Here is a 19,508-nt window from a genome sequence, read left to right as displayed (position 1 = left end):
GTCCGTGTCGCGAACTCCGACGGCGTTTCCTTCACTGTGGCATGGATATGGTATGTGGGTTGCCGGATGGGGAATTCGATAGATTGCTTGTGGAGGAGCGTTTCCTCTCACCGCCCGACACGTTCACATTCACCCTTTGTTTGGGATACCAGTGCGGTGCTTCTTTCACACCAACGGACTCTCGCGGACGTCACAGGATGCCGGCCTATAAATCCGCGCGTCGTTACCGACTTCCATCTCTGCGCTCCCTCTCTTCTCTCCATCACTGCGCTTCCCCTTGCCGCGATCAGCAGGGTCTTCGTGTCGCCTACTCTCCGCGATATTGAGCTCCCACATCCTCCCCTGCATACTCAAACTGGCCTGCGACTACCCGTTTCTCACTTACCTCAAACAGCCCGCAGCGTAGCCCCAAGCTGCCCAGGCACCCCATCACAAACAAACCTTCGCACAGTTCTCTATCACAATGTCGAGCTCTCAGTCTGTCCTCCTCGTACACCCACTCTCCTACTCAAACGCCCTCCTCCACATCCCGCCCACGTCCTTCCTCGTCCTCGCGATCACCGCTTGTTTCCTCTACATATGCGGTACCTGCGTATACAACCTCTTTCTCTCGCCGCTCGCCGCGATCCCCGGTCCCTGGTACGCTGCCGTCTCGGACTTCTGGCTCACTACGCACGTCGCTCGGCTGCAGCAATGCATGACGATCCAAGCGCTTTTTGAGCGATATGGGCCCGTTGTACGCGTCGGACCCAACAAGGTCGTCTTTTGCGACTTGACGACGATGCGGAGCGTTTACTGCGTTCACAAGTTTGACAAGAGCCCATTCTACAAAGCTCTCCTTACGTGAGTGTATCGCGCACGTCTGCACGATTTTTGGCTAAATCCTGCGTACCGGCTTGTAGGAACAATAATGACCATGCGTGAGTGTGCCTGAATTTGTGGGATGGGGGGCTCGCTGACTGAATATCTTCGCCTCCTAGTATGACGACCCTTCCTCATGCCGAGCACGCAGCACGCCGCAAGGCTTATGCGCCGCACTACAACCTACCACACCTCACCCAGTTCCAGCCTGACGTCAACGATTCTGTCATCAAGGTCCTGAACGTAAGTTGGACTCTATATGTGCCGCAACATCGTAGCGAGAGCCCGACTTACCTTATTGCTGCCGTAGATCCTCGAGAACCAGCAGGGGAAGACGTCCGTCTCTTGTCCCGAGCTATTCCGCCACCTTATGGTCGATGTCATCTCTACGACTGTCTTCGGCTCTCGCTCTGGAGCGCTTGATAACTACGCCATGGGTATTCGCGATGTCCTCTCCCAAGCCATTTGCGACTTCCCGACTAGGGGCATTGTGGTATGTGTGGACTCTACATCATGCCATTCATGTCCTTCAACGTTCGTTTTCAGCGGAGTTTCATCCCGACTTCGGTTTGGAGTATCGTATGCCGGCTCCCCAGCGAAACATGGCGCCGCATATGCAATTCAGACAACACCATGGCTGAGGTCAGTCCCTTGACCCTATTAGGCAACCACGCACGAACTGATGTCAGCTTGAAAGTTCGTACGCGGTCACATCGAGGACACTTCGGCAAGGATGCAAGCTGCCCCTATCGACCACGAGAAGGGAGACAGGATCCCTTTGGTCCAACGCATGCTGCAGAACAGGGTTAACAGCGCGCATGATAGTCTTTCGGTGCAGAACATTGTTTCCGAGTGCATGGGTCATCTGTGAGTAACGTTTCATGTTCCGTATACAGTATTCCTCTAATCGAGTTCCACAGTGTGGCGGGAGTGGACACAACAACTACGTTGCTCTCTTACCTGTTCTGGGAACTCAGCCGTCGCAAAGACATCATGAAGCACCTCCAAGCCGAGCTCGAGGAACACATGGCTGATCGTCATGTCGTGCCTGACTTTGCGACGCTGTGCAAAATGCCCTATCTGAATGCATTCATCAAGGAAGGTCCGTAGTCTTATCAATCATCCCTCACGCCTCCGTAGCTGAGTCGACCACATAGGTATGAGGGTGTACGGACCCGCTCCTTCGTTGCTGGAGCGCGTCGTTCCTTCTACTACTGCTTCCAAGATCGACGACGGGTTCGATATGATGGGCTATGCTCTGCCTCCTGGTACCGTCGTCGGAACGCAGGCGTGGAGTATGCACCGCGATTCGGAGGTGTTCCCAAGCCCTGAGACCTTCCTTCCTGAACGCTGGCTTTCTGTAGAGGGCACGGCTGGTGAAGACGAGAGATTGAACAGGTGTGTATTGATCCTGGACAGCTCTTTCCACCACGTCTGACCTTTCGCTTGCCCCAGGATGTCGCAGCACCTCATGCCCTTCGGTGTCGGAAGCCGCGTTTGCGGGGGTCAAAATCTCGCACATATTGTCTTGCGTGTTGCCGTTGCAGCGATCGCTTGCAATTTCGATATCTCCGCCAACAGCAGTGAGACGAACGAACATACCATGCAGATCAAGGATGCATTTGTGAGTCAACGTGTCGTGATTATCGAGGGCGCATGTCTAATCTCGAGTTTGGGACATAGGTAATCCACCCTGCAACAAAAGAATGCAAGCTGACCTTCGCGCTCCGCAAATGCTAGGAATGAGAACGGCTCGGGATTGACGTTACTTCTCGCTTGGATTCACGTCAGATGGCTGTATGTTATGACTGCTCTAATCTCTCACTCCTTCGCGCACCCATCGTACCCTATACATCCTTAATACGTCCCTATCTACTCGCTTTTCTGCCTCATACGCTATCCAACTGTTATCCAATCCCCACACTATCCCTATATTGTTATCCAGCCTGGGCCCAATGGGCAATTGGCGGGGCTGACACCGGGTCACGCACGCCGTACACTAGAGGAAGAATCTGCGATACTGTATAGGATACATCGTCGAGGAGGACGTACAACAAGCACTTCACCAATGCATTCGATATACTGTTACTGCGATGACGTAAGCGTGATGAGTGTGAGACTACCAGTGCAGCTCGCCGTCGGTGGATTGTATCTTAACCTGATACACGACGCACGCCGACAGCACACAGAGACTACCAAGGTCAAGCTCCAATGATTATTTGCTATCAACACCATGCGGACACCGAATGCCCATGATCAACGTGTAGATATTGCCTATGCAGCAGAAAGGCGTGTATTCCGCGTTGCAACGACACGACTCTTACCGCCGTCCGCGGTGCACCGACGTCCTGTGTTTCCACTGTCTGCTGTAACCATATCTCTCTCCAGTGAGGAATCACTTCAGCCTGAACTCGTCAACGCATCGAAACGCAGATAGTCGAAGGACCTATCGTTCTAGGTATGGTTCGCGCAATGTCAACGTGTTTCGTTCAGTCCGGCTGACGAGGATCTAGCCTCCATGTGGCTTCTCAGTACCTCCCGCGCTGAGTTGACGCACTTCAACAACCCAGAGGACGCTCCGGGAGGATACGCCATCCTCTCGCATGTCTGGGATCAGACGGGCGAGACTTCATTCCAGGATATGCAAGACATCATCAGAAGACACTCCCCGACGACCAACCCGAGGGACGATGCCTCTGCGAAGATCCGGGAGAGCTGTCGGTTGGCAGAGAGGAGTGGACTGCAGTGGATCTGGAACGATACCTGCTGCATCGACAAGACGAGTAGCGTCGAACTGTCAGAGGCCATTAACTCCATGTTTCGCTACTACTCCCTATCGAGAACCTGCTATGCGTACCTCCAGGACGTCCCGACCACCACCAAGCAGGCTTGAGGACCCCGATTCTGCCTTTCGCAGGAGTAGATGGCATAGACGCGGCTGGACCTTGCAGAAACTCATCGCTCCCTCCTCCCTCAGACTACTTTCTCAGAGCTGGGAAGAACTCGGTACCAAGGCGCAGCTCTGCAATCTACTCCAGGAGATCACCGGCGTACCCGCTAGCATTCTGCGGCACGAGAAGGTCCCCGGTGATTTCAGCATCGCTCAGCGGATGTCATGGGCAGCGCACCGCCAAACGACGCGTGTCGAGGACGAGGCGTACTGCTTGATGGGCATCTTCGACATAGGGATGCCCGTGCTCTACGGTGAAGGGACGCGCGCATTCCGGCGGGTGCAGGAGGAGATCATGAAGTTTTCCATGGATCCTACTCTATTCGCGTGGGGGTTAGAAGACAAACGAGATTGCACCGCACCTGTGCAGCGGCTCAAAGGCCCAGATGGCTTCGAGATGTGCGCCGCCCACGTTCAGGCGTCGGTTCTATTGGCCCATTCTCCTAGGGCTTTCAGGAACAGCGGCCGTGTGTGCGATACTGTGGGGAAGCTCAGAATTGTGACCCTTATTTACATCCACATGATGCATCGTCCATGCTGATATCTCGTCCGATAGGGATCCCAACTGGGAGAGGTCGTTCGGGGGATGGGTGACTACCTGCGGCGCCTGGGCGTCCTTGACGCACTTCCGGCCAACCCTTCCAGCTATTTGCCAACCTTCTCAGCAACACCCTACGGCATCCTCTCTCGTGTCCCAGTCATAGAGCTAAGGGACTGCGTCATTGCCGTGTTATTCTGCGTCGATCGGCAGGGCAACCGCCCCCAACACTTAGGATTGAAGCTACTCACCTGCACAGACGCTATCATTCGTTCCCACCCGGTTTTCTGTGTGGCACAAGGCCCCCGTTGGATTGCACTCGACCACTGCTGGTGCGGAATGGCTTGTTTGCATAGCATCGCTGCGCAGTGGCGAGAAATATACATCGCGGACTATTCGCGGCGCCCAGGTATTCCCGGGGTAAATCAAGCTTGATATAAAAGCGAAATCGTGTGCATTAGAATACAATGACTATCATGATTACGGCGAAGGGTATCTTCATGAACCTGTGTACACATTACGTTTACTTCCTGATATATACTGTAACACTGCCTTACACGACAGGCAGGGCACATCATCCAACCCTGCGAAATGTAAGAGATTTTCCGGGACAGTCCTAACTTGAACAGCTGATATCCCCTCCATCTCTCCCACAAGTATAGGATGACTTTCACAGAAAGCTACCACACGTTTCTTCACATATAACAGAACAGCTTTCGAGTGCCACTCTCCAGAGTGAAGAAAGGGCTGAATTGTTAGCTTTCACAAAGGTTTTCTGGCGCTCAGTTCCTGAAAGCTGACCTTTCCCGGACATTTTCTCTGATGGGGCGAGCGTGCGGGAGAGGTGTAATTCTCTCTCGGGTTTGATTCTCAGAAAGGTGTAGAGAAAGTCAATTTGTTGCGTGATGTGGTATAGATGTTATGTTTCCGGGCGAACCTAAGACTGTCCCGAAGTTCCTCTCGCCTTTCTTCGCACGAGAATTAGGCCAGTGCCTGCCGTGTTAGTATCCCGCCCGTGACCGCTCGCTCGCACTGATATCACGGCATGTTGCGCTGTCTTTGAACGCATATATGAGAATTCGACCAAACCCCTTTGAAGCTGCCGTACTTCCACATGCAAGCAGCTTAACATGTGGGAAGCCAGAGTCAGAGCCTTGACACAAGAGGCAGTCAAACCCGCTGAGCGCGAACAAAATATATCATTGGTAAGTAGGTACGTTCCATTGAATGAAAGCCCCGCTCAGTCCCTTGTGTTCAAATCCAAATAACAGCCAATCACTGATCAACTAGACATGTTCGTGCTAATGTAGATGTAGCGGTTGCAATACTTGGTAGATACCAAAGAGAGCAGACAGCAAGCATGTTCCTGCAAAAACGATGGTCAGATAGACCGTGATGCGAGGAACGTCAAGTGATTGTGAAAGTGCCAAGAACATAGTAATGGTGCTGAGGCCGGCAGTGGCCTGCGGGGATTCATTAGGATCAGAAGTCAAGAGTTCACTGCTGGAGGTCTTACCAATAGACGTATGTACACGTATATACTGATAGTTTCTCGGCCCATCCTTTCATGAGGCCGCAATAAAGGTGTGCGCTCACTACAAAATGAATATCAGATAATCGGATAGGGGAGAAGAGACGATACCACGTCACTGACTTGAATAAAGATGGCACAGGTGTCGACACAAAAGTGCTTTGCTCCTGGTCAACGCGTGATATTCCGCTGCTTATTGGCAGGTCATGTCTATATAGGATGCGTTTGGGTGTTTGTATGGGATTGTAGCAGGTCGACGTACTGGCCAGGGGCTACGAAATATCCGTTAAGGGGAGATGCACAACCACTGGACGCCACAGGATATGCTGGTTGGTGAGGACCTGCCTGAGAAGGAAGTGATCGGCTGCTTCAGCAACATTGATGAGCACGATGGTAGTTCGTGTCATAACAGGTCATAGACCGTACTGTGTTGTAATGGTTCCGTACGATTTTTCACCAAGGAAGGAGGGAGCATTTGATTGAATCGAAAGCTCAGTACGGGTCTGTTCTCCAGGATTCATGTTAGTCATAGCTGCCGGAGGAGCTGATTGTGGGATAGGTTCTGGGATCGGCTGGGACAGCACACCGTTAGTCGGCACCGAGCAATTGATAACGCTTACGGTGCTCCACCCGTCAGGAAATTGTCGCGGGGGGTAGTATGTTGCAACAGGACTCACTCTGTTAGGGCCATGCAACGAGGTCACTGGCTGACGGCTGGACCTAGGAGTCATGACATGAGATAATGAGATACTCAAATCGGTCCTCACAATGATGGCTTACCGAGCTGGACCAATGACATGGTTCTTGGGGGGAGAGGGAACGAAAATGGGGTATTTTGGATGTCTGCACGAGGCTCAACGACAGGTCTGGACAGGGCGTCGACACAAGCACTGGATCAGTATGCTCGCAGAAGGCTGAACAGGAAAGTCTCACTCCGTATCCGAGCGGAGGGTCTCTGCAACAGAGGCATCGTCACCCTCACCGAGGCTGTACGGCGCAGCTGCTTGCTGACGGCTGGACCTGTGAATGAATAGCATGAGCGGTGTTCACGGGTTAATTAAGACAGGTTCTGACGTACTGAGAGACACCGGTGACGTCGTTCTTCGGAGGGGGAGCAGAAGTTGCAGCAACAACTGGATCGCCGTAAGAGAAGTAGTCCTGGCGGCCGTCCTCGAGGGCTATCGGTTCCTCAGGCTCCACCGTGGGCGGAGGAAGAGGGACTGCTGGAGTAAGCTCGGGAAGGGAGACAGGCTCGCCGATCGCGGGAGCATCCTGAGGAAGCAGCTGGGGACTTTCGACATTAGTCGGCTTCGACGTAGTGGTAGGGAGGATGGAGTCGCCGAAGCCGAAGGCCTCCAGTGGGGTCACAGGCGTTTGATGCGGAAGTTCGCCAGGTATTTGCTCCGGAGAAGCGGTGACGCTGAGCTCCAGAGCAGGAGTTGGTCCTGGAGTCGGCTCCGGCGTCGGCTCGGTCACGACCACGTTTGCAAGCGGGGATGGACGAAGTATACTTGTGGTGCCTTCAGCGAGGTTTGCGGCTTCTTCGCGGGCAGGGGATTCTGCAACGGGACTGACTCCTGGTCGCGCATCTTCTACTGAGGGCGGCGCCGGCGTCGAGTCTGTAGACACCTTCAGAGAGTCCTTCAAAGAGGACTTGGAGGAAGTCCGCGAGAGAGCCTGGGTGATCGAGAGGCCAGTCGACGCGCGGCGCATGGCAGTCGACATGCGTGCTCGCATCGACCCCTTCCCCGGGGGCGGGGAAGAGGGTCGCGGAGGAGACGGCGCCGCGGTATTGGACCTCTTGGGTGGTGAGGACATAGTGGGAAGGATGATCTCGTGGATCAAGCTAAGGAAGCGTGAAAAAATATGGAGACCGTGTTCTTCGACAGGGAAGAGGTAGAGGTCGATGAGGACGTATATATTCGCGAGCGATGCTCAGTACCAGGCGGTGAGCTCGAGGCGTTACTCCGAGGCGAGCTGCAGGCGAGCTTCTGCAGGCGTTTTCAACGAGACAGAGGCGCAATTGGCCCCCGTGTCTTGTCTGATTGAGGGTGCATGCTGGTGTGCCGGACACGCGTGTCCGACTGCGAGGTGGATCCAACAGCGCGAACGTGACCGGATACCTCGCTGCACTGTCATAGTTGCTTGATGTCACTTTATTTTCCTGCCGTTCATGTGGGGTATGTGGTCGCAATCTCCTGTAGCTTCGCGCGCCGCCCAGCGGCCGTGAGCATCCTAGTTGCGTCCCGTCCCTCCTCAAGTCAGACGGCACTTAGCAGCTTGCGCATAGACGGGCATCGTATGGCGCAGGATGCGGCTCTTGCCGACGGGGAGCGGCAGTCTGCAGGTGACTGCGAGAAAGATTACCCTGCGAGAGTACTGCATTGTATAGTGATCAGCCAGCGTGGGCTCAATTGAAACCTGATTTGCGGTGTGCTTTGCGGGAGGTCGGCGACTGAAGCGTGAAGTCCCGGGTGGGTTTGCGCGGCGCTCCGAGTCGGCGTAGACCCATCTAAAGGGATCTCGACGGAGGTCTGCCACAGCGAACGCTGGCATAACACATGCGTCAATGCCATCTTTGCTAGCAATATCAGTGAGAACCTCACAGGAATGTTTTGAGAAGGAAAAAGCCAAGTTAGACCTCCGAGGACGAGGTCACGTGTACAGATGTGGGCAGAGGTCCATCAAGAGCTCCGAACGACGTCACCTGAAAGGACCCTTGTCCGAGATTCGCTTAGAACTGACTTCCGAGAACGAGATCGCTAGGGGAAGGATCAGCGACACTGCATAGGATACTTACATCGTCGAGGAGGACGTACAACAAGTACAATATATGCAATCGCTAAGCTGTGACTTCCATGACGTAAGCGTGATGAGTGTGAGACTACCAGTGCACAGGCTTGCGGCCGTCAGTGGAATGAATAGAACGAGCTAACAGGACGACAACGCGGTACTGTATATTGATGTAGCGTTGTCATATCATGGAACATTGTCATGCAAGGTGAGCCTGGAGAGCAAGCTATTCGATGCAGGCAGTTAAGGTACTGTGGGTTCAGTGGTTGAGATAGCCCAATTCTAGCAATCTCCCTCTCCGCCCTCCTCTCCACTCTCCTCGCCCTCCTGCCTGCTCTCCTCACCATCCTCTCCGCTCTCCTCGTTACCCTCTTTGTTCTCCTCGTCATCATCGGAGTGGACAGTGTCGTCCTCCATCTCATGTCTCCAGAGGTGACGCAACAGCCTGTTCACATCCTTCGTCACGTCCTTCCAGTCCGTCCCCACCTTCGGCGCCGGCATGCTGTCAGCGCTGACTATGCGGAACCTGTCTCCAGCCCATGGCCCCTGGACAAGGCTGTCACGGTACTTCTCCCCACACATCATCGAGATGCCCGGTTCCGTCGACCAGCAAATTCGAGATAGCAAAGCATGCGCAAGTGTGACGCGATGCCAGCCACGCATCAACTTGACCAGCGTGTCCTCGCGGACGAACTCACTCTTGGAGAGGTTGCAGAGGATGTTCGGCCCGCCTGGGTAGATGGGTCTGTAGGTGTCGAGCCCGACGAGTTTCCAGATCATCTTGAGCTCGAGAGTACGCTGTGGGTCCGGGGCCGCCTTCAATTCCCAATGTGCAGTGCTTATTTCGCAAGAAAGGTGCGTGTGGAACTGATTGAACTCCCCGAGGAGTTCTGTAACCTGATCATATCCATTGATGGCGAAGACAGCAAAAGTGCGCGATTCCCTGGTCGCAGCGTCGGGTCCGTCCTCGCCGTCGTCTTCTTCCCACTCCTGTGGAGTAGTCGCAATTTCCTCGCTTTCCGCGGCGGTGAGCATGCCGGGCGGCGCTTGTTCTTCCCCGTCGGCATATTCTCCGATGCAGACCAGGCGGCAGTTGGCAGCCCGGGCATGTATGGAGATGAGCTGGCGCAGGATGTGACTCTTGCCGACGGAGAGCAGCATTTTGCACGTGACTGAGAGCAAGACTAGGTGGAATAGTGGCGGCGACTCGTCATCTTCAGTAACTTCAAGCAGCGCCTCGAATATTGTGTCCAGCAATTCCCTCGACAATTTGCCCAGGGGTCCAGGCTGCAGAGCGAAAGAACCACGCGACAGCCACTTGTCAACGTCCCTATTTCACACATTTAGTCCAACCAAAGCAATTCGTGGTTGATCGACTGATGGGCAACGTACTTGGGCAGATAGGGATAGCGGAGAGAGTCGTAGAGATCCCTCATGTCATCAAAGAAGAATTCGCCCAGCTTGGCCCCGCCTCCGAGTCCCGTCTCTCGGCGGTCAACATTGACTCTGAAACATTTCAACCGTGAGGGACATAGACTTGAATTTGTGGCGCATAGTGACATTGATAGTAAATACATACATATACCAATTTTGACCCATTTTGACTCGGAACTTGAGATTTCAAGCAATGCCCCCGAGGATGTCGTGACTTGTTGACTGCTCTGCAAATGTTGTCAGTCAATGCCGCCGTTAGTGAACGCAGGGCAGAACGGTGTGCGAACTTATCAATAAATGCGCCGGGGACTACTATACCGGACTGGTCACGATACTCTGCACGATGTCCAAATGGTGACCTTCGCCCTGTGCGACGCAGACGAGGGATAAGTAGTGGAGAGATAGCGGTGGTACAGGTCGAGGTTCAAGTTCGCGACCACGTAAACGCGCAGATTTATAACGGGTGGCCCATCCGCTTAGCCGCAGTCCCCGATTAGGAGAACAATGAAGAAATGACTCTGACTCACACTCATAGGCGTCGGCCATACCTATGACGTAGAACAATTAACCAGCAACATTTCGCTACCACAGGGCACAGAGGACCAAAGCGCGTATTATTCTCCATCACGCTCTCAACTTCAACGACCCCATATCGAACAACCTCACCCCGGGTCGCACCTCTCCCACTCCGCTCCTCCCAAACACGGCGTCTGCGATCGTGCGTTGATCCTTAGGAACCCCGAGCGAATCCAAGAGGAGCGTGGCCGTGTCAGGCATGATCGGCTGGAGGAGAATCCCGGATTGGCGGAGGGTCTCGAAGACGAGCGCTTGGATGTCGGCCGCGACGGAGGGCGATGTCTCCCTCGCCCAGGGGGCTGCTTGTGTCATAAGCGCATTCGCCTAACCAACGAGTTAGTATGGTAGCGCAAGGTCCAGGAAGAAGAGCATATACCTCTGACAACGCAGCAACGACCGCCTCGACGGCGGTCGCGAGCTCGAATTCGCGGAGGTGGACGTCAAACTTGGGCGCGAGAGTCTTTAAAGACTGCAGCAACGCCTCGGACCCCTGCGACTCGGAGACGAGCGACAGCTCGCGCGGTTTGACCGTCGAGACCTTCCCCATCAATTTGTCGGACGTCGCGCGCATGAAAAGGTTCCCGAGAAGCGAGATGATCTCCCTGCTGTGCTTCTGGAGCTGCTTTTGCGACCAGTCTACCGCAGCCCACATTCATCAGTCCATGGCATGTACAAAGCGCAACACAAGCAACACAGGAAGATAGGCGGGGGGAACATACCGACGTCATCTTGGAAGCGGCCGCCGACGCGTGCAAGGTAGTACCGGACGAGGTCGATGCCGAAGTCATCGATGGCCTTGATGGGGTCTGCGACGTTACCCACCGACTTGGACATCTTGGCACGTTCGACCGTCCAGTGCGCGTGCGACAGCAGCTGGACCGGGAGGGGTAGCCCGAGGGCTTGTAGCATCGCTGGGAAGTACAGCGTGTGGAAGCTGGAAGCCAGGAAAGCGTCAACAGCGTGAGTTCGATCTGTGATATCTAAGAGACGTACCGGATGATGTCCTTCCCGATGACTTGCAAGTCGGGAGGCCAACCCGCAGCAGTTCCGTCGCCACCCGTTGACGACCACGGGTAGCCCACAGAGGTCAAGTAGGCGGCGAGAGCATCGATCCAGACGTAAATCGTCTGCTCCGGGTCGCCGGGTACGGGGATACCCCACGAGAGTCGGGACCGCGGACGCGATATAGACAAGTCATCAAACGACGGGCGGCGGGTATGCATCATGCCCTTCAACATGAGGTGAACGTCCGAGGCCTGGGTGTGTGGATGGATCGCATCTGCCCCGCGCGCGGCGTAATACTCGTATATATGGTCCGGGAAGGCGGAAAGGCGGAACATGTAGTTCTCCTCCGAGTACCAGAAGATGCGCTCATCCGTGTGTTCAACGGCGCCGTCTTTCTGTGTCCGGTGGCTCCCTTCAATTTGCTTTTCTGGGATGAACGTCTCGTCGGAGACGGAGTACCAGCCTTCGTGACGGCCCTTGTAGATGTAGCCCTTCGCCTCCAGCTCTTTCTATGGAACGCGTGCTGGTCGGCCTACGTGCGCACATGAGTAATAGGGAGGAACATACCCATAGATGCTGGACTGCGTCAATATGCTGCTTTGATGTGGTGCGAGTGAAATGCGTGTTGCTGATGTTAGCCTTCTTCGTGAGGTTCTACCTTGGTGGCCGCAACTTCAGCATTCGCGAATTCAAGCGATGAAACGGACGCAAGACACACGCGGAAGTGTACGCTCAGCTCGTCAACGAATTCCTGAGGGTCCATCCCCTTCTCCTGAGCGGCCTTCTGGATTTTGAGCCCATGCTCATCCGTTCCTGTGACGAAGTATACTGGTCTGTCGGGATTTACAAGCCTGGCATGCCGCGCATAGATGTCAGCAATAACTAGACTGTGTAGATGACCGATATGGGGAGCTGTATGTGATCGAGATGATAATCTTCCTGGCACACACCAAAGGAGCTACGCGTACCAGCATTAGGATAGAATATTGGCGTTGTTACATAGTATGGTTTGGCCGCTAATTTGACCGGTTCTACCGTTTTGATTGGGTCCACCTTCACTTTGACCAGTCCATTCACCCATCCACTTGACTCAGCTGGTTTGATTGGGCCCGCCGCATTGGCCTGGTCAGCTACTTCCTTGAGTACAACCGCTGATTTCTCGGCCGGGTCCGTCGGTTTCTTGGGAGGGCCCCCCGCATTTTTGGCAGTGTATTTGGGCGGAGTCAAGTAAGCTCTACGAGAACATTTGAAGCTGTCAAGATGTTGCGAGACTGAGTGAGAGAGGCGTCGGGAGAGCATCCGCGGTAGAGCACGCTGTGGAGCCGTGACCGCGTCGGACCAATACCTCAAGCGCCGAACAAGTTCCCGGCCTGTCCCGCGCCTCGTTCGGAGCGCCCGACCGACGGCCCAGACCCAGATCGGGAACTACGCCTGTGCATATCATTTCTCGAGACGCACTGGCGACAGGTCGGCACTTGGGCACAAGTTCTCGGTCGATGTGAACTCCAGTACATACTCGCGCAGCATCTGCTTCTTTTCTCCTGTGCATCCCCGGCTTCTATCTCACCACATATCACGGCATACTGCTCTCTATTGACTCTCTTTGGTGTTCTTCACAGAGGTCGCTAGCTGGTCTACCACCGATCGCAGCTGCTCACGCCATGTCAGACGCATTTGCCGATCTCTGGAGCTCGACGGGGGCATCCAAGCCTGCTGAACTCCCTCGGAAACTAGGTGCGATGGCCGCGGCAGCACCTATGTCAACCGCGCAGCGCAAGCCGCAAAACGACGTCTTCTCTATGCTCGCAGCCGCAGGTTCGTCGTCATCAGTCAATGCTCGCACCTCCAACCCGTCCCAGCCAACCTCGCTCGGAGGTAGCGCTTCTGCGCGGCCTGTCCAGAAGGCAAACAGCACTGGATTCAACACCAGCGGAATGGGAGGCGGAGATGTGTTCAGTGGACTGCTCTCGGGATCACTCTCTTCCGGGCCTTCCTCGAATGGCGCGAACCTCACGATTGCTCAACGGGCTGCTCTCGCGGCGCAAGAGAAACAGGCTCGCGCAGCGCACACTAAGCCTTCAGTACACAATGCTCATGCCTCCAATGCTTGGGCTGGTCTCGATGCATTGGGAGGCAGCTCTTCGATTACTCCATCTTCCAAGCCCGCGACGCCATCGCACGATCCCTTAGACGACCTCGGATTCGGCTCCTTCTCCAGTGTGCCGTCCTCTTCGCAGAAGTTTCCTGCTGAAGACGACGACTGGCTCAGTGGGCTTGCCGCGAAACCCCCCGCCGCCCCTACGTCGAAGCCGAAGCCGAGCACCACCACTTCTACCGCTCAAAGCCTGCTCGATTGGGATGAATTCGAGTCAAGCCCTCCCGCAGGCCCTTCGGTTACCCAAAGCACTTCGCAGGGCGATCCGCTTGGCGACTTCGACTTCGGAAACAGGGAGGACGGGCTCTTGGGCAACCACTCAGGTGACGAGGATGACATTCTCGGTGACTTAGGCAAGCCTGTAGAACAGTTGCAGGTGGTACGTGTCACGCTCATCTCGTGTCCTGGATGACACTCAAGTCCGTCAGCAGCGGCGCTCTGAGCGTAATACCCCGTCTCCTCAGCCTCCGCAGTCCGGGCAGCGATCGCGCGCTGTATCCCCGCCTCCGCATCTGCTCGGTCAGATCGTCGAGATGGGCTTCTCCGTGCAACAAGCTCGCATTGCGCTCGCAGCTACCGACACCGGCCTTGACGTCCAGGCCGCCATTGAGAACCTCCTCGCGAACGGGGCCGCCTCCTCTCCCGCACCCGAACAGCAGGAAGAGCGCCGACGGAGAGCACAGCGCGAACCGGGGCACGAGCGGTACTACGGTTCAGACGGGGAAGACGATGGCCTCCGTCAGCCCCAGCGTCGCCCTGCCGCTCGTCCCCCACAGCAGCAGCAGCAGCGGCCTGCAAGAGAGCGCGTGGAACAGAACGGGACTTCGCCTTCGTCGGACAGCCAAAGAAACTTGCAGGAGCAGGCGGACAAGTTCATTGCGCAAGCGAGCGAGATTGGGCTGAGTATGTTCTCGCGCGCGAACGCGTTCTGGAAGGAAGGCAAGGAACGTGTTCAGCGTGTGTACGAGGAACGAGCTGCTGCTGCCGCTGCCGCCGGAGCAGGATCCTCGCGGCAGGGATCTGCGGACAGCTCACGCAACAAGGCCAGGCCGAAGTGGATGCAGGACGCGCCTGACGACGGGCATGTGCCAGAGGATGTCAAGGGAGGAAGTGCTGGTCGGTTCGAAGACTTCGACGACGAAGAGGCGTCTCAGCCTAGCCTTCCACAACGGAGGCAGCCCCCGCCACGCGCCAAGGAGCCTCCACAGCAGCCCGCGGAGAGCCCTGCGTCGCGCTTCAAGACAGCCAGTCTCTTCGCAGACGATGCGCCGTCCGTCTACGTCTCGCCGTTCCGCCGCAAGACTCCCTCGCGCGCGCAGTCCGGAGCTTCATCCTCGGCCCCTTCTCCTGCTGCTGCTCCGTCAAGGCCTACTCCACCCCGCGCCCCTTCCCCAGTTACGCTCACTCAGCGCACTTGTGTCTCCGCGTCGGCGTCTGCCATCTCCGCCTCAGCTCAGCAGAAGGCCCTGGGCACAGAGAAGTTCAAGCTAGGCCAATACGGCGAAGCTGAGGCATTCTACACTGCCGCGATCACCGCCCTCCCCGCGAATCACCTCCTCCTCGTTCCCCTCTTCAATAACCGCGCGCTCACTCGGCTCAAGACTGGGGATGCCTCCGGGGCGATCGAAGATTGCACCGCCGTCATCTCGCTCATCGGGGAAGGGTACCACCCCGCGCGCGAGGCGAAGGTCACACGCGAGGACGAGGGCGCGGGCGTCGACCTCGCCGACGGGCTCGTCAAGGCTTACAGACGGCGCGCGGAGGCGTACGAGGGCAAGGAGAAGTGGGATCTCGCTAAGGCGGATTGGGAGTTTGTCGCCGGGTCGGACTTTGCGGGGCGCGCGAGGGCGGAGGCCGTCACGGGCATCGGGAGGTGTCGTCGCATGATCAATACTGATGTCGATACTGGGGCGTCGACTGCCACCGCCCCGCCCAGACCGAAGCCCGCTGTTACGAAGCAAGCCCCGAGGCCAAAGGGGAGGGTACCGACGCCGCCGTCAGAGGCGCTGAACAGGGTGCAGGCACAGAATCGGGCAGCGGAGGCGGAGGACCAGCAGAAGTACGAGCTCAAGGACGTCGTGGACGCGAAGCTGGGCGCTTGGAAGGCGGGCAAGGAGAACAACATCCGCGCGCTGATCGCCAGCCTCGACACGGTGCTCTGGCCGGAACTTGGGTGGCAGAAGGTCGGGATCCACGAGCTGGTGAGCCCGAGCCAGGTGAAGATTCGATATACGAAGGCGATCGCAAAGCTGCATCCAGACAAGGTGCGTCAGATTCTTCTGCCTGACAGCATCTAGTGAGATGCTGATTGACGGTCGGCTGTAGCTCAATGTAAGGAACACGACACTGGAGCAGCGGATGATCGCCAATGGGGTGTTCGGAACACTGAACGAGGCTTGGAATGCGTTCAAGCCATGAACGTGTTGGGTATTTATGGATTATTAGGATGCTACTCTTCTGTACTTGACAAAATGGTGAATGGGGCTGCACAGCTAGGACATGTAGAGACTCTGTTTGGTCGTCTGTTTCAGGACATCATGCATGCTATTCAGTGTGTTCAGGGCTAAGTCAGGCTATACCAAGTACCGCTATTCGTCAACCCAAACAAGGTGAGGTGCGTACACTGGAGTCGACGTATAGGTGGCGCCTATCGTATATATAAGGAGTTCGCCTGTCTGCGTTTGGTCGATATAAATTTAGGGCTAAGCTGCAGGCTTATGCACGAAGACATCCCTCGTCATTGTATAGTGCTCATGAACACCCAGTTGTATTGGGCACTGTCGCAATTTACGTTTGCACTACCCTTAACCGCGAGACAGCGCTCGATATCGGACGACAAGTAATAATCACCCTGCCTAACGACCTACGTAGACTTTCATGCGTCGCGACTTGGAAACATATGTGCAGTACAGCGCACCTGGTAGAAGCCAGCCCAGAATTTCAGTCCCCACGCAGGCTCGTGCAGTCCGAGGTCTAGCTCCTCGTCGAGGCGCCAGTTCACCTTCATGCGGAATAACGGGAGCAATGTCCTGGCGGCATTGTTCGATGGTGCGAATATACTCGTACAAAAGGGGCCCTCAAGTAGTTATTTTCACCTCTCCGCCCGTGTAGTCAAGGAACAAGCCATTGTCGGAAGGCGTAAGCGCATCAATGACCTTCAGCTGAGCTACAACCGATTCCTCGGGCGTCAGCGTCTTGATGGCGTAGCCAGACGAGTTCGCTTTGCGTTGAAAGGTTTCAATGCCTTCAATGGCTGCTGCTGTCGCAGCGCCTAAGAGAACACATCAGCTCACGCTCAACAGAAATCGCTATCGACTCGAAGCAACGCACTGTCATTGACGGCAGTGGCCAACGTGTTTACTAGCCCTGGATTGAGACTGACGACGACAAAGCCCTCGCCCTTGAGCTGGACCGCATACTTCGTGGTCGCGAGGAGGCCCGCCGCCTTCGTCATAGTGTACGCCGCTGTGCCAGAGACACCGATAAACCGAGCGAACTCGGGGAGAGCGCCTGCTGTGCCAATGACGACAATCTTCTTGGTAGAGGATGCGCGGAGGAGGGGTAGGAACGCCCTGATGCTGTGTACAGGACCAAGACTGTTGACCTTGAACTACCAAGCGAAGCTCGAAGTTAGACCCGTACTAACTGAACACCACAGACCAGCCGTACCGCATCGATGAAATCGGAGTCAAGTTGCTCCACATCAGTGCTGCGCCAAGTATGAGATTAGCTGCCATCGATCAAGAAGAGTACGCACTAGTCGTCGAATCCTTTGAAAAAAGTGGACATGTCCAAGTTGGCAGCATTGTGGATCAAGTAGTCTAGCTTCCCGCCGGTGATTTCTCCCACCTGCTTTGAGGCAAGCTGTACAAGACATGCAGCATGAGCGAAAAACGGCATGGCAGAAGATTGTGGATGTCAACCTGACCTCTAGCGTGCGATAGTCGGTCACGTCACCTGCCACTACATGGACGTTCTTGAGATCTGCAATGGCAGAAGTAAGATGGGTCGATTTGGTCGGGTTGCGGACGAGAGCGATGACCACGGCATCGGCCCGTTTGGCCTAGTAAGTGCGAAATGCATCAGCTACAGGTTGACAGGTTTGAGCCCAGTAGAAATCGTGCTTACAAGCTGGAGGACATACTCGAGACCGATCCCGCGAGAAGCACCAGCTACAAGGTATGATGGCATGGTGACTTGGGATAGCAAAGGAAGATGCTGGGTTATAGTCCCAGGTCGCTTGCTAGGCAAACATTTATAGCTTCATATAATCCGCAGAAGTCGTCTGTGCCACCCGCACACGCAATGACGGCAGCTGCGCATAAAGGAAGGTCCCACTGTCTGTCGTGGTCAGCCGACTTTGGTGACTTGCGATTAATATTGTAATCCCCGACCGGGGCAGACTAGCCGCCCGTATCTCGTCCGCCCCGACGTGCTTTGAGGTCCTTCGATATGGCAGCGGCGTCGGCCATAACGTGGGTCGACCGCGCGTCGCTTCGCTCTGCTCTACATCAAACCGCCTGGCTGTCTAGTAAGTGTTCTGTCTAAAAGTGTTGATTGTTGATACTGAGGACGCGAACGGGCCAGGCGCCACCGTTGGTATCAGTCTATGAAGCATTCGTCGCCACTTGCAAACGATTGTGTACCTGGAACAGATAATCGACGTCCAGAGCTAAAGCTCGATGGGGAGCTTCGCGCGAAAGTTAGGGATGTCTGGACGGAGCGCAACGCAGCGGAGCCATTTGTCATTCGGCTTGAGAATGGAGCTGTTCCAGGCTCCTAGGATCGTAGAGATGTTGGGATCGATTACATCTAGGCAGGTGGAATATAGGTAAGTAGGGCGTAAGGAGTTTGGGAGCCTCAGCCATCGCTTTAGCTCGACTACGAAGATGGATTGAAGTGCAGCGTGCTGTATGGACTGAGAAATGACTTGAGGCTGTGTTGTCTGCTCCAAGCGCTGTTTTATTGCATAGATATCCACGCTGAGCAGGCACGAGACAGACGAAGCGCTATAGGGCTGCAACGACGACGAGGGGGCCAGGGGGCATACTTAAGGGGCGACCCGCAGAAGACGTCTAGACCGGTCCGTACGAGATAGTAGATTGCTCACCGTCGGCGGTGTCGGACCCGGATACGACGCGGAGTGTAGCTCGCCTGATAAGTAGGCGTGATTCGGGATCGCAGAGAGTCGGAAGCATGCAATTGGTAGTAGTATCGCCTACCTTCGTACAACAAAGACAACTAGTGCGACCCCGAGTGACGATTGTGTTTGGTACTCCGTTGTACTCGTGGTCGCGGAAAATATTCGAACGCCCGTGTTTAGGCGCCCATTGACCGCTTCTCCTCCTGGTCCTGTAAGTAGTATAAGTAGACATATCTCTACCGTAATTGAGGTATATATTGCTGTTATTGTCAGGAACGTGTGCGCACCATGTGATAGGAATATGATCTCTATCTTGAGCCAAACTAGGCTCAACAAATACCAGCATGCTCAGTGAGCATGAGCAGAACATTTGCTATTCTTGGGTACTGAGAATTGGTCAGAGTACCTCCAAATTCTTGCGCATGATTCTGCTCATATGGGAGATTCTACAACATTAGAAAGTATGGTGTATCTATGCCTCTGCTTGGAAAGATTAGTACTAATATAAGTCGAAAGTAAGTG

The 19,508-nt window shown here is 55.3% G+C and overlaps 7 protein-coding genes across 7 annotated transcripts; 3 read left to right on the top strand and 4 right to left on the bottom strand.

Annotated features, from left to right (window-relative positions):
* Positions 1-463: 463 nt before the first annotated feature.
* On the top strand, positions 464-2,709 carry DICSQDRAFT_180089 (cytochrome P450; the record flags this gene model as incomplete). Its single annotated transcript, XM_007364855.1, has 10 exons — positions 464-843; positions 903-920; positions 981-1,104; positions 1,172-1,354; positions 1,408-1,503; positions 1,559-1,728; positions 1,782-1,963; positions 2,019-2,259; positions 2,317-2,485; positions 2,545-2,709. 10 exons carry the CDS (start codon positions 464-466, stop codon positions 2,599-2,601), a joined length of 1,620 nt encoding a protein of 539 aa, XP_007364917.1. The 3' UTR covers positions 2,602-2,709.
* A 670-nt stretch (positions 2,710-3,379) lies between these two features.
* DICSQDRAFT_25240 (HET-domain-containing protein) lies at positions 3,380-4,142 on the top strand (the record flags this gene model as incomplete). The annotated part of the gene is made up of 2 exons (XM_007364854.1): positions 3,380-3,727; positions 3,756-4,142. Coding segments are annotated over 2 exons (735 nt in total), but the record flags the coding sequence as incomplete, so codon positions are not given.
* A 2,438-nt stretch (positions 4,143-6,580) lies between these two features.
* On the bottom strand, positions 6,581-7,730 carry DICSQDRAFT_180088 (uncharacterized protein; the record flags this gene model as incomplete). The annotated part of the gene is made up of 4 exons (XM_007364853.1): positions 6,959-7,730; positions 6,814-6,900; positions 6,661-6,746; positions 6,581-6,600 (listed from the first exon to the last, which is right to left on the bottom strand). The coding sequence occupies exons 1-4, from the start codon at positions 7,696-7,698 to the stop codon at positions 6,581-6,583; spliced, it is 933 nt and encodes a 310-aa protein (XP_007364915.1). The 5' UTR covers positions 7,699-7,730.
* A 1,056-nt stretch (positions 7,731-8,786) lies between these two features.
* On the bottom strand, positions 8,787-10,498 carry DICSQDRAFT_135794 (uncharacterized protein). Its single transcript, XM_007364852.1, has 4 exons — positions 10,395-10,498; positions 10,253-10,334; positions 10,066-10,179; positions 8,787-10,003 (listed from the first exon to the last, which is right to left on the bottom strand). Exons 2-4 carry the CDS (start codon positions 10,270-10,272, stop codon positions 8,956-8,958), a joined length of 1,182 nt encoding a protein of 393 aa, XP_007364914.1. The 5' UTR covers positions 10,273-10,334; positions 10,395-10,498; the 3' UTR covers positions 8,787-8,955.
* Positions 10,499-10,731: 233 nt separating this feature from the next.
* On the bottom strand, positions 10,732-12,451 carry DICSQDRAFT_146480 (uncharacterized protein; the record flags this gene model as incomplete). Its single annotated transcript, XM_007364851.1, has 6 exons — positions 10,732-11,007; positions 11,060-11,319; positions 11,403-11,617; positions 11,677-12,197; positions 12,256-12,342; positions 12,407-12,451. 6 exons carry the CDS (start codon positions 12,449-12,451, stop codon positions 10,732-10,734), a joined length of 1,404 nt encoding a protein of 467 aa, XP_007364913.1.
* Positions 12,452-13,176: 725 nt separating this feature from the next.
* Positions 13,177-16,366, top strand: DICSQDRAFT_154611 (uncharacterized protein). Its single transcript, XM_007364850.1, has 3 exons — positions 13,177-14,222; positions 14,275-16,107; positions 16,169-16,366. The coding sequence occupies exons 1-3, from the start codon at positions 13,350-13,352 to the stop codon at positions 16,259-16,261; spliced, it is 2,799 nt and encodes a 932-aa protein (XP_007364912.1). The 5' UTR covers positions 13,177-13,349; the 3' UTR covers positions 16,262-16,366.
* A 772-nt stretch (positions 16,367-17,138) lies between these two features.
* DICSQDRAFT_58336 (NAD(P)-binding protein) lies at positions 17,139-18,034 on the bottom strand (the record flags this gene model as incomplete). Its single annotated transcript, XM_007364849.1, has 5 exons — positions 17,139-17,453; positions 17,513-17,552; positions 17,601-17,707; positions 17,772-17,906; positions 17,972-18,034. 5 exons carry the CDS (start codon positions 18,032-18,034, stop codon positions 17,139-17,141), a joined length of 660 nt encoding a protein of 219 aa, XP_007364911.1.
* Between the last annotated feature and the right edge of the window lie 1,474 nt (positions 18,035-19,508).

Source organism: Dichomitus squalens, assembly GCF_000275845.1.
Source record: "Dichomitus squalens LYAD-421 SS1 unplaced genomic scaffold DICSQscaffold_10, whole genome shotgun sequence".
Classification (NCBI taxonomy): domain Eukaryota; kingdom Fungi; phylum Basidiomycota; class Agaricomycetes; order Polyporales; family Polyporaceae; genus Dichomitus; species Dichomitus squalens.
Note: the sequence above shows the minus strand (reverse complement) of the source record. Positions and strands in the feature narration are given on the sequence as shown.